The sequence below is a fragment of the Crinia signifera genome, chromosome 4 (assembly GCF_055691185.1).
Source record: "Crinia signifera chromosome 4, ASM5569118v1, whole genome shotgun sequence".
Taxonomy (NCBI): Eukaryota; Metazoa; Chordata; class Amphibia; order Anura; family Myobatrachidae; genus Crinia; species Crinia signifera.
In genome coordinates, this window is record NC_139220.1 from 194,991,473 (window position 1) to 195,009,724 (window position 18,252).

At 40.7% G+C, this 18,252-nt stretch overlaps 1 protein-coding gene across 2 annotated transcripts in view; it reads left to right on the top strand.

Annotated features, from left to right (window-relative positions):
- The window catches only part of PLXNA4 (plexin A4), a 602,161-nt gene that overhangs the window by 435,053 nt on the left and 148,856 nt on the right, over positions 1–18,252 (top strand). For both annotated transcript variants that reach the window (XM_083183332.1, XM_083183333.1), the window contains exons 8-9: positions 3,262–3,361; positions 15,062–15,176. In XM_083183332.1, the coding sequence (XP_083039458.1) occupies positions 3,262–3,361; positions 15,062–15,176 (215 nt within the window). The remainder of the gene's footprint in view (positions 1–3,261; positions 3,362–15,061; positions 15,177–18,252) is intronic.

An 18,252-nucleotide genomic window follows, 5' to 3' on the forward strand; every position in this document is an offset into this window, starting at 1 on the left:
TACTGACCCAGAAAAATAGTTTAACTCACCTGTGTATTATTAAAGGGATCCACAAAACATGAACTGTTTTAGCTACTTGGGGACTGGAGTTGGGAACCACTGTGCTCAATCCTTCAGTGCTTTTAAATTCTAAGGATCTTTCATGAAGTACCTTTACGTTAAATGTTCACTTCACTTTTAAACCTGCAGTTGCTTACTTACAATATATTGTATAGCTAAAAAAAGCTTTGATAATTTAAATAATTTACTAGTAAAGGTGCCCATACACTAGGACAACTTCTCTGAAGGACAAAGTTGACCACTATCCCCCTTGAACTTCCTAGGAACCTCTTGGGCGGCAGGACTGCATATGATACACCGTGTGCAGTTCTTTTGAATAAAATGTATTGAATGCGATCCCAGCCAAACCTGCCGGCGCCTTGGTGGTGCACTATATCTATACTGCTAATGGGACCGCTCATAAAATCGAACCTGATGTCAAACACATGCAATTTGGACAATTTTAAGCCGTTTCTTGACGAAATCTGATTAAAAGTGACCAAATCTCAATGGAATCACCATAGTGTATGGGCACCTTTACAATAGGTAGTGAACCAAAATGCATCCAATATAAAATGAACAGGTCATAGTTGTTAGTAACCAGCTCAGAGCCTATATTAATGTAAAAATATTTAGTATGAGATACTCAGACTGACAGAATGTACTGGGAGATGCTTTCTAGTAAAATCTAGTAGTGAGCTTCTGTGTGTAAAAATAGTCGGAGTCTCTTCCCCAAAGCAATAATTATTCTAAAAATATGGAAGTTCCAGCTGATGTGAATTTGCATTTGTTTTAACAAACACGCTGAATGTGTAAAATGTTGTAGCTCCTCATTCAGAACGAGGCCCTGGAAATGCAGTATACTATACGACCAAATAGGTTTTCAAAATACTGTGTACAGTAAAACATTTCTATAGGGCATATTGCTGGAATATATTGTGCTATTTGAGATGCGTTTTATTATCAGGGGTGAAATGAAGAGGTAAATTTATTAAACCATTGTGATAACGTAAATCTTTTGTCATTGGTTATTGCAATGATAGAAAATCTACTTTCATTCTGATTTATATATTTTTAAAAATGTCACCAGATTGATATAAGCTGGCAGTAATAATTGTACTTCATTGTTCATCTGCCTGAGTAAGTGGTAGAGATATTTACTTTCTATTTTTTACCTGATTTTTTTGTATATCAATCGTTATGTTCTATTTTATCATGCGATACAGTTTTTACATTGATCTATTTATTTATTTTACATTTTTAACCCTTTGAGTGCCAAGTGAATTTGTCAAAATTGGTGTGAAAATTGCCAAGCAAACATTTTTATTCATCATAATGACCTCTAATGTTTACCTTTTATAGGAAATATAATCTTTTCTTTTTTTGCACAACATATTTTATCTGAATTTATATAACAAATGTGAGCAACTCTGGCATTTTTAGCTGGTATTTTGCATATATCTCACAAATCTGTTGGCACTGATACTTTGCCATTCTCTCTCAGAGATGCTGACACTGAAAGGGTTAATAATATTGTCTGTGGTTCAGAAATCGTTTTATTGTTTATACATGACTGTATGATTTATGATGCCATTAATAAATAAAAAATATATACTTTTTGTTTCATTTTTTACTTTGTCACTCTGTTATGTTTATTCGTATTGTACTTCATGATTCAGATCACTGTGTAAAGGTTGCTCATTCAATTGGTTAAATCTGAGACAATTATCAGGACAGTCCCAGAACACTGTATACTGTTCAGAAGCTTTTTTTTAGGAGAGTAGGGAGTGTCCAGTTACAGACACGTTTTATTACTGTAGGTTATTATAACCAAGATTGCTATACCCTTCTCCACCACCAGGGATATTTCAGTTTCACTTACTTTTCAAGTACTGTATAACAAATTGTAAGTACCGTGAAAAAAAAATTAGCAAAAAAAAATTACATATTTAACTTTTTATGTAAGAGTTGTACATGCATGAACTTGAAACCAGATGTACATAGCATATATACTGTATAAAATAATATAGTGTAAAGTAGTCTCAATTAGCTCCCAAAAATGTAAGGCTTGTGAGAAACAAGGGTAGCCTCTAGATTTTTTTGCACTATCCCATTTTTTGTGCCTGTTATATTTTCTGTTTTCGTATGTTAACGCCTTCTAAAAATGAAAAGAGGTGATGCTGCCCATAGCAACCACTCAGATTCTTTCTATCATTTTTTAGGATGCCAATGAGAAAGTATATATGAAATAATCTGATTGGTGCTATGGGCAATATGCCGCTTTCATTTTTAAAAGCTTTAGTAAATGTCCCCATATATGTGTTAGCGTACTGCTGAGGTTCCCAAAAGAACCCAATGAAAGCTTCCAGCGGGCTGCAATTGGGGCTAATTGGATAGCCCCGGGGAAACAATTAGCCTGCAGTAAATAACTGTGGCTACTTGAATTAACCTATTAGTGGTGAACAGGGTATATTTGCCTTAATTGATTGCTAAGTGTTTGATTTCATTTTATTTAACTATCGTCAGAGATCTATTGAGTTATTGAGTTTTAATGAATATGCTTGATCTATTTTTGCACCAGAACCCTAATCTCTCTCTAAATATTCTCCAGTTACAGGTCATTATAAGGGATCAAATTAAAAATTATATTATGATAAAGATGGATTACGTCTGTTTTGAACTTAATTTCTGCTTCTATATTAATTAGGCATTTTTCATTATGGTTTGGTAGACATCAAAAGAAATGTGTTATTAGCACAGCTAATGGATTCCCACTGGGCTATACAATTAGACCCATAAGCTGGCACTTAGCGGGGATTCTAGTTAAGTAGAATCCCTAATAAGCAGCCCCAGGAAATCCGCTCTCCGGCCGATAACATGTAGTTTATCACACGTTAAAAATGGGCTATATGTGGTTAGCGCATTGGGCAAGCAAAGCCAGTTCAATGTGCGATAAATAAGTGCATGTGATAGAATACCCCCTAAGGCTTGCCTAACCCCACACCATTCATCTGTCCTTCCAGTATAGAACAATATGCTGTAGTCATTTGTAGAAATGCTTTGTGTGTAAACAGTGGTGACTATAACTTTTATTTTGTTTTATTTACTCACCCAGACTCTGTTATAGCAAATATATAAATGTGTGTGAGTAGCTAGGTTATGGTTAATATTGGACAATGCAGAACACTGACTGATAGTAATGTTATTGTGGTTGAATTCTAGGTGACCATCACATTGTCCAACTCCAACTCAAGTCCAAAGAAACTGGAATGACATTTGCCAGCACAAATTTTGTTTTCTACAACTGCAGTGTCCATAACTCGTAAGTACTGCTTTAACCATATAAACTTGTTTATTTCATGGGAAATTAGAAGTACAGTACAGTACAACGGTTTTATGCGCACAGCAATATTGACACCTATGTATGTATATATCCAAAACCATGTTTAACATTTACTTTACCCTAGGGCGGTGGTTCTCCCACTCACTCTGTGGGAAAGGTTACATTTTATAAACATTTGAACTATTTTTCATGCAATGGTACTATAATGACAACGATTTTAATTCTCTACTGCTACCTTTTGTAACAGTATCAGCAAATATAATTCCATCACAAAAGTATCAACAGTGACTGCAATATGATAAAATCAGGGGTATAACTATAACTTTGTGGGCCCCATAGCAAAATCTTGAAAGGGCTCCCTATGCATGAAAAAAACCTACATCCGCCACCACATAAATCCAAATAAAACTCTCCAAGAAGATATCTGCTGGTGGCTTCGCCTGGGCTGTATAACTGGATGACCCCAATGGCCAGTATACCGACATCGGAATTCCGGTCGCCGGTACTCCAACTCCGAGTGTAAAAAATCCCCTTGCATGCTTGCTGCGCTTACCACAAGTTCTAGTCTTCCTCTATAGTGTTGTGGACCCTCACAAGGGAGAATAGCCCCTGTTGGTCGGGATCCTAACTGTCGGCCAGTCGAACAGTTGGGATTTTGACGGCATTATACTGGCTTTCAGGATCCCGACCGTCGGACAGTCATCTGGCTGAAAATTCCTGCCCCTGGGTCCTCTCTATTGCAACAAAATGCAACCCAGGTAGGATCCTGTGAACTCACTGATAATGTATACAGTAGTACACATTAACAAACACAGAAAGAAAGAAATACAAACATTACTTGAAATACAATATACATATATACAATATACAAATAGTAAAATCACCAGTTTTTAGGCGCTTAATGGCAGCTATGACACTCCAACAGAACCTTGCATGATGGGTAAGACTTTCCTACCTCAATATCCTGCACCATGCATTAGAACCTGAAGAGTAACTGAATCAGCACCAGTTGTCCATATAAAACACCTCCAGACTTATCAGATACAAAGTTTGCCAACACTAGTTTAAAGGCTACAGTGGACATAGTATTGGACTATTTGTTTTTTAACCTAACTTAAATATGCATACAATGCTAGTCTTTATTGTTGTGCTAGTTACCAGCCCATCAAAATGACAGAATAACATAACAGTAATGTTAGTGCAGGCAACTGTTTCCTGCCAAATGGAGCAATACCTGAATTGCTCCTTAGTGCACCATCTAATTGCTGCTGTGCACAAAACACTTGAATTCTCCCCCATAGAGTTGAGGAGCAGCATAATCCTTTATTATACAGGATTCATTAGCCAAGGGGATAATGCATAATACAATATCTCAAGGGGAGAAGGAAAGACTAGGCTTGCCGTTATTGTGGTGCACCGTAAGGAGGTATTTTATATAAAATATAACTTTTATTCAATTATTCACTTAAAAAGCGACATATAAAACCAAAGACATACAAAATGGACAATTAACACAAAAGTTTTAAAATTGAGGAAAAGATTCCTCACGTAGTGAGACCCCAATGTCACAGTATCCTGTGGTTTTTGTTTGTCACAGCAGTGCGTCTTACTATATAGGGAGTAGTCTGCAGACCTGAACAGATCAGTGAATTCTACCCATGTGATAGTGTTATATCTGAGTAGCCTTTAAGTTACAATGATGAGTACTAATCCTCTAATTGCTAGGGTACTCCAACACTAGTTGTTTTAAATATGGTTATAGTGGGGAGATATAGTGATCTGTTATGTCTAGTTCTGCTGAGTTTTTAGAGGCAGTATTACATGTGTGCTAGATGGCAGTATAACTGTCTGGAGGGTAATCAGCTGGTGTGGTGAATATATCACCTTTTCAATTCACAGGTGCCACCCAGCTGACCTTCCAACTGACTGAGTTATAGATAAATCAAGAGATCCAAATTTGTAGCATATTCATGGTGCACATAGAATGAATTTGCATCAGAGGGGTTAAATGCTAATGGTCTCTCTGTTTGGGTAATAGGTAGTTTTAGGTGATGATATAACTGTCTGGAGGGTAATCAGCTGGTGTGGTGAATATATCACCTGATCAATTCATAGGTGCCACCCAGCTGACCTTCCAACAGACTGAGTTATAGATAAATCAGAGATCCCAATTTTATAGCATATTCATGATGCACATAGAATGAATTAGCATCACCGGGGTTAAATGCTTGCGGTCTCTCTATATAAGTGAACACTTGTAATACCCTAAACAATACTAGAATACTAGCCCTGTCACCCCCGACAGATCCGGATTACAGCGCACCCTTGATGCTGACAGATGTCCTGGCACCAGCGGGGTAACGCCTTCGGTCTGACGGCGGGTGTAACTGTCCCTAATCTGCAGAACTAGGTAAGTATTCACCATTTGTATCTGGACATAGGTGGAATGGGGGAGGGGAGGCACAGTTTAACAATGAACCATGTGCCTTCACCACCCACTGGACAGTGCCGGAGGGCTGCGCACACTGTTGTGACAAAACAATGTTCAATGACAAATCATAAAGGAGGACAATGGGGTGCAGTCACTAGGTGGACACGGTCAACACGCGTGTCGCTGCTCGCTTCATCAGGACCAGATGACGCGAGCAGCGACACGCGTGTTGACCGTGTCCACCTAGTGACTGCACCCCATTGTCCTCCTTTATGATTTGTCATTGAACATTGTTTTGTCACAACAGTGTGCGCAGCCCTCCGGCACTGTCCAGTGGGTGGTGAAGAACAGTGGTTCATTGTTAAACTGTGCCTCCCCTCCCCCATTCCACCTATGTCCAGATACAAATGGTGAATACTTACCTAGTTCTGCAGATTAGGGACAGTTACACCCGCCGTCAGACCGAAGGCGTTACCCCGCTGGTGCCAGGACATCTGTCAGCATCAAGGGTGCGCTGTAATCCGGATCTGTCGGGGGTGACAGGGCTAGTATTCTAGTATTGTTTAGGGTATTACAAGTGTTCACTTATATAGAGAGACCGCAAGCATTTAACCCCGGTGATGCTAATTCATTCTATGTGCATCATGAATATGCTATAAAATTGGGATCTCTGATTTCAGTCTGTTAGAAGTTCAGCTGGGTGGCACCTATGAATTGATAAGGTGATATATTCACCACACCAGCTGATTACCCTCCAGACAGTTATACTGCAATCTAGCACACATGTAATACTGCCTCTAAAAACTCAGCAGAACTAGACCTAACAGATCACTATATCTCCCCACTATAACCATATTTAAAACAACTAGTGTTGGAGTACCCTAGCAATTAGAGGATTAGTACTCATCATTGTAACTTAAAGGCTACTCAGATATAACACTATCACATGGGTAGAATTCACTGATCTGTTCAGGTCTGCAGACTACTCCCTATATAGTAAGACGCACTGCTGTGACAAACAAAAACCACAGGATACTGTGACATTGGGGTCTCACTACGTGAGGAATCTTTTCCTCAATTTTAAAACTTTTGTGTTAATTGTCCATTTTGTATGTCTTTGGTTTTATATGTCGCTTTTTAAGTGAATAATTGAATAAAAGTTATATTTTATATAAAATACCTCCTTACGGTGCACCACAATAACGGCAAGCCTAGTCTTTCCTTCTCCCCTTGATGTATTCAAATTTCTTGTCAAAAGGTAGCACACCCCGCCAATATCACTGATTTAAGTGTAATAAATACTGGGGGCCTCTTCCGATATTTACATTATCAGTACCTAGTGCGACGAGCCCAACTTTGTCTTTTTGTCATAATACAATATCCTTTACCAAACCTTTGCTATGTTCTCTGTATCGCTTGGTTTTGTCTATATATTTGGTTTCCATGACAGCCAGGTATTCTTTGAATTCCTGGCAACAAGGAGCCTAAAGGGAGTTACTGAGTATGACTTTGTGCCCATACATGGTAAGCCCCATGCTGCTTCCTACTGCTATGCTGCCAGCTGGTGTATACAACAGGGCAGAACTGTATTACCTGTAACTGACAAGCTATAAATCTCTCATATAAACAAGACACATTTAAAAAAATATGAAAATATGTAATACAGATGGAATTAGAGAAGGATCACAAATATTTGCTAATGTAACATGGCAGGGTACAAAATTTGTGCGGCTTCTGAATATTGTTCTTTTTTTCTCCCTATGGTTGTAGCTCTTGGATTAAGAAACCAGAGAAATAGTTGACTTTGGGGGTTATTCAGAGCTGATCCATGTTGTGTGAATTTGCTCAGTGATCAATTATTGAACAACTGTGCATGCATCTGGGTCTCAGCGGCACTCAGAGACAAATACAATATCAGTGATTTTTTTTGCAAACCCCTGGCAACTTGACTGACAGGAAGCTGCTGTTTGTGGGTGGTAACCGGGCATTTTCTGGGAGTGTCAGGAAAAACACAGAGGTGCCCAAACGTTTCCAGGGAGGGTGTGTGACATCAGCTCCAGCCTCGATCATCCGGTTTCTATCACAGACTTGTGGAAGGGTCAGGGTTATGCGCAGACTGCATACAGTGGAAAAACCATTGGATAGTGAGGATTTGCAGATGTGCGATGATTGGCGATATTTACGCAGGCCATTTGCAGACTTGCACAGGGTAGGTTTTCACTCTGTCTGGGCGGCAACTGTCTGTTCTCTGCAAATCCACACAGCAACTTTGATTCTTGAAGCAATGAAAACATCAGTTATGTTGTAGTGCAGGGCCGGACTGGCCATCTGGCACTTCTGGCAAAGGCCAAAAAGGGCCGATGGCCTTGTGGGCCGCTTTATGCAGAAAGTTCTGAGAACTTTCTGCAGTAGCGATGAGCCCGCCCTGCTGCCTCGAGTCCCCTATTTGGCCACACAGGTTGTCTGGAGCGGGACTCACCACACCTCCTTATAGATGTAGGTCAGAGGGCTCCCCCAGTCTCCGCCTGAAGCCTCTCATCAGCCTCTGTCTCTGGTCCGCCTCTCAGCTGCTGTGTCACCGCTGCTCAGCCCTCCACCTCCTGCTGTCAGCCTGTCTTCTCTGGACCTCCCATGAGAATTACCGCCAACTACCACCGGAAGCCTCGGCTTGGGAATAGATCTCTGTAGGGGCTATTAATCGGTAAGCCGTGTTAATGGTGTTGCGCTGTCTCCCACACACGTGCGCACCACTGCTCTCCTCTGTCTTCCTCAGCTCTCCTTAGGCACCTTTTACCGCTCAGTCGGAGCTTGTCTTTTATAACCTCAGTATGAGCGGGCAAAAAACGGGGCTCCAGCTGAGCTTTATTGGTCAATTACACTTCAACCCCACAATGTCGGGAAAAAGGTCTTCCCTCAAGTGCAGGGAGAATAGCACAGTCCACCAGATTCTGCCATAGGGCAAACTGTCTAGAACGGTCCACTGCCCCTGCTTTGAGGGGTGTTCCCCTATAATAGGTATTTTCTCATTTAAGAAGATATAGCCCGTGTGTCCGTTTTCTGTAGAAAAGCATTCTCCCATTCATTTGAATTACATTAATTCTCTACCATATGTCCTCTGTGAGGAGTAGTAGTCCATATATAGTCTGCACGCAGAAAGATATTACCAATAACTCCACAATTGACACCCTATTTAGACAGAGGAAGCAGATGGGCATTACAGTGTGTTCCATAATGTGCAATGCCTCCTTTTTGTGAAGCCACACCTCCTTTTCATGAGGCCACGCCCCCTTTTCGATGCGCGCCTCCGCCGTGCAAGGGTCCCTCCTACTGCGCGTGGGCCTGTATGCTCAAAATGCTAGGGCCGATTTCTGGTCCCAGTCCAGCCCTGTTGTAGTGTTTGTGTTTAGGCATCCCAGCAATCCAGCACAACTTTATATCAGGCTTTCCTACCCTCCCGGAATGGCCGGGAGTCTCTCGAAAATCGGGTCCCCCTCCCGGCCCCCCAGGATGGTGGGCAAGTCTCCCGCAATTTCCTTGGAGCACCGGCACCCCCCTTCCCCGCAACTACAAATGCTGGAATTCACGCTGTACAGGGAGGGGCGGGGCTAAAATGAAAATTGTGGCATTTTGCATCATTTAAGCCCCGCCCCTCTTCGCAGACCCGCGAATCACTGAGTTTTGTGGAATGGGGTCGGGGCTACATGACATCAGTCTCCCCCTTGCATCCCCCAACATGTGCTTCTTCCAGAAAGGAAAAGTAAAAGGTAGGCAACTATGCTTTATATCAGGCATGTGCAACGTTGGCCCTCCAGATGTTTTGAAACTACACATCCCAGCATGCTTTGCAATAGTTTTAGCATTCTCTAATTGCAAAACTGTGGCAAAGCATGCTGGGATGTGTAGTTTCAAAACATCTGGAGGGCCAACGTTGGACATGCCTGCTTTATATGCTGACTTGTATTGTAACAAGTGCTTGTTTCTATTTTTCTATTTTTTTCTATTATTTAGCATTCTCTTACATTACCTCACATTCACAGTGATAATTTCATTACAAGCAGTTCTGTGTCCCTGCTTCCATGTTCTCCAGGAAAAATAAAGATAAAAAAAATTAAATATTCATGACAGTCTATGTTATGACTTGACACAATATGATACAGTATACATTTTTTATTGTATTTATCAGAGTGAGTGTTTGCCATCAATTTGAATAACAAAAACATTTCATTGTAGCTACATTCATTAGGACTTGTATTATAAAACCCCCTCATCCCTCACTGTTGGATATCTGCTATATTTCAATGTATTTCATAGCAAATCAGTGGAGCATACATTACTTATGCTTGCAGGATGATACTGTAATCCACTCGCTGAAAATATTTAGGGGCTGAGGGTGTTATTTATTGAAGCATGGAGAGAGATAAAGTGGAGAGAGCACTAAAAACAGAGTGGGAGAAGCCGTAGGTGCTGTAAATTGTCATAGTATGGCCGTAATTTTGAGTGGCAGTACTTTAGATGGCAAACCCTACCTGGTATATGATTGCTGCTTAAAAGGCCATTCACCTATTGTACACTGGGGCAAAACCATGTTACAGTGCAGAGGGTGCAAATTTAATATGTGCCTTGAATAAACTAAAATCTAAATTGCAGTGTAAATCTAAAGCTTAACAGCGTTTGTGGAATGGTATCCAGACTTTAGGTCGAATTGCATTAGGTTGACATGGTCAAAATGTGTTGACATGCTCAAACCGTTGACATGACAAAAGTAATTTTGTTAATTTTTCGTACTTTACCATCCACGTGGAATAGGTTTGGGAATGGTGGTCCATGTGCTACAAGATATAAATGACACTCCGAAAACCTAAAAAATCATGTCGACCTTTTCATGTGTCAACCATTATCATGTTTACCTCATGATGAACTTGTGCATGTTAACCTTTTGGGCTCGACCTAGAAACTGTCTACGAGTCACTGTTAACCTAATAAACCAAACACTTGTGAAATATATGAAAAACTAGCCAGTATTAGAAAATGTATTTGCACCCCTTGTATTGTGACATGGTACGTTCCATATACAAACTTATAACAACTTGGTTTGTTCCGGATACAAAGTTACTTGTTTTTTTTTTTTGCTTCTAAGACAAAGAATGTCCTTGTCTTGGATCTTAAATTACTGTACATAGCACCTAATTCAGATCGCAAAACACCTTTTTTCTGAAATGGGCAAAACCACATGCACTGCAGGTGGGGCATATATATTATGCGCAGAGAGAGTTAGATTTTGGTTATTTTGTGCAGGGTAAATACTGGCTGCTTTTATTTTTACACTGCAATTTAGATGTCAGTTTGAACACACCCCACCCAAATCTAACTCTCTGCACATGTTACATTTTAACCACCTGCAGTGCACATGGTTTTGTCCATTTAAGAAAAAGGTGCTTTGTGTTCAGGTCTAAATTATGCCCTTATGCTGGCCACACATCAGACCAACTTTCCTCCAACCATTTGGTTGGCTAGACTGAAAATCTTGTACTGTATGGGGGCAAATGCCAATAAGCAATTTGTTCCCAAACTCAGGAGAATGGACAAAACCATTCAGAGAAATTGTTTAAATCAAATAGGTCCAACAATCCAATAGGTACATTGTCTGAGTGACAGTTGTTGTCCATTTTCCGATTTGGGAAACAAATGACTTCATTACAAATTACATTTGCTCCAATCCAGTACCAGGTTTTTATTCCATCCAACCAACTAGTTGGGTGGTTGGAGGAAAGTTGGTCTGATGTGTGCCCAGCATAATAGCAGGTCTCTACCAGTGACGAGCCTTACAAGATCAGATCCCTCTGATACTTTATAGGATTATAGAATTACTATGTATTATTAAATCTCACTTTCTATATTAAGTGGTAGCATGAAGACTAGATAATAAGGATAGGATGGTGGGTAGTGTTGCCTTTAAATGTTTTTTCATATACAGTAGTTTCATACCTGAGCATAATAATGTATGATAACCAAAATGCTTCTGCACTTACATATGATAGATTTTTAATAACTTTATAAAAGTCAGTAAATTCCATTATGCATCAAGCACATACAGTAAATATCATGTACAGAAACACTATTGCTGCTGCAGCAGCAGCAAGCAGCTCTTCTTATTGCTCCAGCTCCATATGTACTCAGCTAGCAAGCCAAGCATCTTTATTTTGCTTTTATTCACCCAACAATGCATCTTAGTCACAGCAAGACGTGATAATACCCTTCATGAGACGCCACTGATTCATTTGATATGGGAAACGGTATATCTGTCTGTGAATCTGTATACAAAGTGTACATTGCAGCTGCCACATGCTTCGTATGCACTCAGATGTACACAGATATAAAAGTATTGTTATCAAATTAATCAATGCAGTCTCATAAAGCGGCTTGGTGCATCCATTTATGACTAGAACTTGTTTTCAAGCAAACAAAGAGGCTTGGTGCAAGCCCAGTTGTACAGGACCTGGCGGCCCACTATCTACAGGAGTCTGGAAAAAGGTGGTCAACATGGACAAAATGCAGACACAAGCAAAATGTTGACATGGAAATAGTTGACACATGAAAAGGTCAACATGCGGTTTTCACATTTTTGTTGTCTATGTCAACATCTGTCGACATGGACCCCCAGTTAGTGTAACGTGTACCCTCGAATGGCTCGCTTCGCTTGCCATGCTTCGGGCATAGTGCTTCACTCAGCACACTTTACCATTCCCAATTGTAGTCCACATGGATCGTAAAGTATGGTAAAGTATGTACAAGTTATCTGAGTGAAAAAAATTGGGAAAAACTCATGTTGACCGTTGCAATGTGTCAACCATTGCCATGTCGACCTATTGTGTGTGTCCATGACCATGTTAACATTTTTCCTGTCGATCAACAGTGGTTGTCATATTGATTGTCAACCTCATTTCCTGGGAACTATCAACCGAAACCATCTGTAAGTCATATTTATCAAGAAAACACATTTACTTTATGTACCTGCCGTCCCAATTTCAGATCTAAAGCTGGCTGACATCTCAACTGGATCAACTGAATCCATCGGCCTGTGGTGTATCCAGCATAAGTGATCACTTATGGCTGTAGGACTTTCTTCACACACAAAGTATTTATAAAAACGTAGAAACAGAGAAACATAGGGGAAAGTTTACTTAAGTGTCTAAAAATAAAAAGAGGTGATTCAAAGATCAGATTATTTTCTAGGATGAAGCATCACCGCTTTTCATTTTTTAGTATATTTACCCCATAGAATTTGGTGGCAAGAACCACTTGACTTATCTGGGGAAATTTACTAAAATGGGAGTTCTAATCAACCAATCAGAATCAATTTGTATTTATGTAACACCTTCTAGAAGATAATAGATAGTAGGTGATTGGTTGGGTGCCGGATGGGAGTCCCATACCACACCCGATTGGTTGCCCATAACAACATCCCATCTCAAACAGAACTCCCATCTTAGTAAATTAGCCCATCTAGTATACCATTTTTTTAACCTTATAATAACCTAAAAACCTATTTGGTTCTTAATTCTCTGTAAGGATATTCTTATGTACAATCATGTTTAAAATGCTTTTAAGCTCTGCTACCTCTGGTGGGAGATTCTTTCACTTGAGATGGATAAATTTTACATTCGGTTTTATATTACATTTAGAAATGGTTAAATGTACATAATGTAAAATGTTGCCACATCAGAAAACAGAGTACAGATTTTGGATTTTCGGTTTATTGTTTGTAATGGTTTTCATAATTTGATGACAGATCTTTTTTTATTACCATACACATGAAAACTGGCAGTGAAAGCTGAGCAAGTCCAAATAGACTTTACATGTGATAGAAAAAAAAAGGACACACATCTGAGGTTCTCCTGATAAACTGAGCGAGCCCAATGCCAAGTTATTCAATTAAGATTTTCTTATTAGTTGCTGCAGTTTCTTCACTGAAGCAACCATGGATTTAATAATGTTTTCCCAGGAAGTTATCCCTATATATATATATAAAAAAAAAAAATGCTATATTTCTGTCAAAACTGTTAAAGGTAACCATAGGTAAATGGACATAAAATTGAAAGCGTTAAACTACAGTACAAAACTCCATTTCCTTTTCTGCAAAAAATATCTAAAACTAGTTTGTGTTATTAACATTATTTATATAAAACATATTTTAAAATGCTACCCATTTTAAAAGAAACTCCACTCATTGTAATTTAAAATGTTATGTAATACAGGTTGAGTATAACTTATCCGAAATGCTCGGGACCACGAGCATTCTGGAAAGGGATATTTACTGTTTTTGGAATACTTTTGTTTTATAATAATTACCTGGACCCCTAGTGGTCCCATGACATCCACAGTGTCCCCTGACATCCACGGAGGCCTTCAGGATCCTTTTCAGCTGTCCCAGGAGTGCATTGCTTGAGTTTGTGGGCACGCCAGTAACACCCCGCACACTCACGCAATGCACTTGGATGCAATGGACCGAGGAAGACACTGAAGAAGTTCATGAAGGCCGCTGTGGACATTGGGGGACTTAGAAACTATGAAAAAGGGGTGGGGGGGAACAATACAAAATATTCAAAAAAAACACAGTTTTTGTATTATTTCAGATAATGGATCTACGGATACGAGAGACTCGACCTGTACCTCTGTGCAGGCAGTGAGCAAACTCAGCAGTCTACATATACTGTAGTGACAAGCTTTAAGCCAGTTGCAGGTCACCACAAACAGGATAATATATATCTAACCATGGCTGGGGTGGCCAATCCTGGGATTTGGCCTTAAAATTGCCAGGATTTCAATCCCGGGATTAGAGTTTCCAATCCTGGTATTTTGGGATTAGACAGTCTAATGCTGGCCAGCATCTGAGCACATGCTCAGACGCTTCCCGGCTGTCTCAGACCATGGCGTGTGGCTCTGCGCAAAGGTGATGCTGCCCAGGCTGCACCACCGCACCCCAGCACTTCTGGATTAAGCATTTCAGTCTTGGATCCCGGGATTGAAAAAATACCCCAGGATTGGCATCTCTACCCATGGTCTTGGATTCAGGACAAAATAATAATTTCAAAAGACGAGCCCCCCAAATCAGTATCTGTGATTGTGACCCAGTCATCATAATGTATTTGTAACAACATTTACCTGCAATCCATACCCACTGAAGATGTGTCTAATTTGAGCAAGTGAACGGTGGAATTACAATATGGAATGTACCTTTTTGTTTTCAGATGCCTTTCTTGTGTGGAAAGTCCATATGAATGTCATTGGTGTAAATATCGCCATGTGTGTACCCATGACCCCCAGACATGTTCCTTTCAAGAGGGAAGAGTCAAGATGCCAGAGGTAAAGAACTAAGCAATATGATATTAATAATATGTTACTGGTTAATACATTCAGAAATGTTTATGACTTCTACAAATCCTGTAAACAAAATGTCTCTAATTGGAGTATCCTCAGTCAGCATGCGCTCTTATGGCAATCATTTCCTACTACTTTCTGAAGCTTCTGCCTCATTCCCAGAAATAATCTTGATAATACATTTGAATTATGTTGTTCATTGGTTTCAGGACTTGTACATGCATATACTGTAGGTCACTAAGGGCCTTATTCTGATCGGTGCGGATTTCTCCGCATGCGGACGTCCCGCCGATGGTTATCGTCTGCGCATGTGCAGAGGTCACTCTGCGCATGTGCAGGCGATTTCGCCGCACGTATTCTTTACACGCCGCACAGGGGGCGTAGAGGGGCGTGAGGGGCTACTAAGCCTCATTACCCTATGCATACGCCCCGCGTTTCATGGGCGTTCCCATGCAAACGCGGGGCGTATGCATGGTAATGAAGCCATGACGCGTGTGTAGGGGGCGGGCATCTGACATCGCCGGATGTCAGCTGCCCGCCCCATACATGATTTCACACGGACAAGTGTCCGTGTGGTCTTGGGTGGCGGGACCTAGTGGAGCGTGCGGCCCTGCATTCGATGTTCGGCGACCATCGAATGCAGGGGCTGCTCCCAAGACGGAGGAGGCGTATCCCCGTCCACTTTCATGCGGATCGCCACATATCCGCGTACGGACGGAGGTGGCGATCCGTATGGAAGGCGGGGATTCGCCTGCACGGTCGTGGCCGCATATTCTGATCGGGCCGCACCGATCAGAATAAGGGCCTAAAGCCTTTTTATAGGTGGAAGGAGCATATTAGGTTACAAAAAGATTGTTGACTGCAAATGTTATATTAAATAGAAAGTGTTTATGATTGTCCCTTACGATGGAAGACCAAGTATTTCCAAGGGACCCAACCCTATATTAATATAGCCTGCTGATAACACTGTATCTAAGCAGTATAGTGTGTATGTATACCTACAAATGTTCTTGGCTGCATTTCACACCTCCAAGCATTCACTAAGCTTCGTAATGTGAGCGACGCTGGCATTTTTAGCAGATATTTTGCACATCGCTCACAAAAATGTTGGCACTCAAATGGTTAAAATAAACATTTGTGACTATATAAGAAACTGTGGTACTTATGTAGTAACTGGGCTGCCGATTTCTAAATCGGGTCGGATCGGGAGATCGCATCGCATCGCATGCGACCATGCGATTCGATGCGATGCGATGCGATGACCCGATTTTTCCATAGGAATCAATGTTAAAATGGACTGAGTCCATTTTAACATGGAATTCAATGGGAAAAATGGGTCCTTTTCATACCCCTACTATCCAAGTGGGCATGGAGTTGGATATAAACCTGTGGCGAGCGTAGCGAGCCACCGAGCCCGAAGCGTGGCGAGCGAAGCGAGCCCCGCGAGGGGACGAATACCGTCCCCTCGCGGGGCTCGCTTCGCTCGCCACGCTTCGGGCTCGGTGGCTCGCTACGCTCGCCACAGGTTTATATCCAACTCCATGCCCACTTGGATAGTAGGGGTATGAAAAGGACCCATTTTTCCATAGGAATCATTTTAACATTGATTCCTATGGAAAAATCGGGTCATCGCATCCGATATCGGATGCGATATCGGATGCGATGCGATGCGATATCGCATCGCATCGCATCTGATTGTATGCCTTAACTTAAGGCATACAATCAAAAAATCGGCAGCCCAGTTACTACATAAGTACCGAAACTGTTAATAATAATGATATGTGTATGGGTTGTATAAATCAATGTTTATACTCTATTTTCTCCATTCGTACTGGTTCACTTTGATGCTTCACTACAGGCATATAAATATTGCAGCCAGGAATAAATGTGTCCAATTGATAATGTCAGCCCAGCTTCAGATAAAGTGACATATTTTTTGCTAATAGCTCTTATTGGCACATATGTCAGTCCACTACACTTGATGAATTGTACGTTGAAAATGTCTCTGAGAAGTAAATGGCCTTTGTGGCTGATTTGAATTGACTAAAAACATAGTGGAAAAGCAATGGTTTGTCATTTAAAAGACAGGTTATGTAAGGAGCATGCTGCCTGTCACCAGGAGAATATGTCAGCCTGGACTCATTCTTCTGCATTTGCATCCAGCGTTTTCAGTGTCATCCCCCCGCCCCCCCTCCCCCCTTTTCCTTGCCCATGAATCGTAAAAATCTGGTAATATTTTCAAACAGACACTTCTAACTCCATGTGTGTTTTGCCATAATGACTAAGCAATATTGCCAAGTTCTAAATGTCTATTATCTATGTGATAACAGCTCTGTTGTGTTCCGTGCTTGCCTTCAATGATTCTCTGAGGAAGCTATTATTACTGTCATAAACTGTAGCACAAAAAATAGATAAGCGAAAAAAACAGCAACTTTCAGCACAGTTTTTTTCCTTTTAATTCTTTCTTTGCGGCTTTTAGTTTTGTCACATGAAGGCGTTGCCATGGTGACAGGTTTTGTTACTTTCCTTGGGCCTCAGCAGAGGGATAATGATCCCCGCAGTAGGGTCATGCTTGTGGTTTCATTATTATTATTATCAATTGTAAGGATATAAGAAAGGAAAGAAAACAATGCAACACATCGGAGCTACCTTACTGTTTCTGTTTTTCAGAACACAGTCTTTGCTGACATATTTGTAAAGAACGTATGCTGGCAGTGGCATACAGTAATAGCCATATGGTTGTTCCTTAAAAATGTATACCATATCTACCTACCAAGTGTAAGGATTAGCCTAAACAATACCCCAGCATGGATTTTTATTGAAGATTAAATTAGTAACATCCCCAGATGTTAGGGATACTTACAAACAGATACAATAGATACAGATCAAAAAAATGGCAGTTGAACGTTAAGTCAATTTGTTATATGCTACAGTCTACATATTGATGCCATAGGGCTACAGTCCACCTACAACATCATGGGCATTTCTATAGTAGGTGCAGGGTGTTCGGAACACATGAGCCATTGAGTACAGGGGGTTCCCATGCACCCCCAGCGCCCAC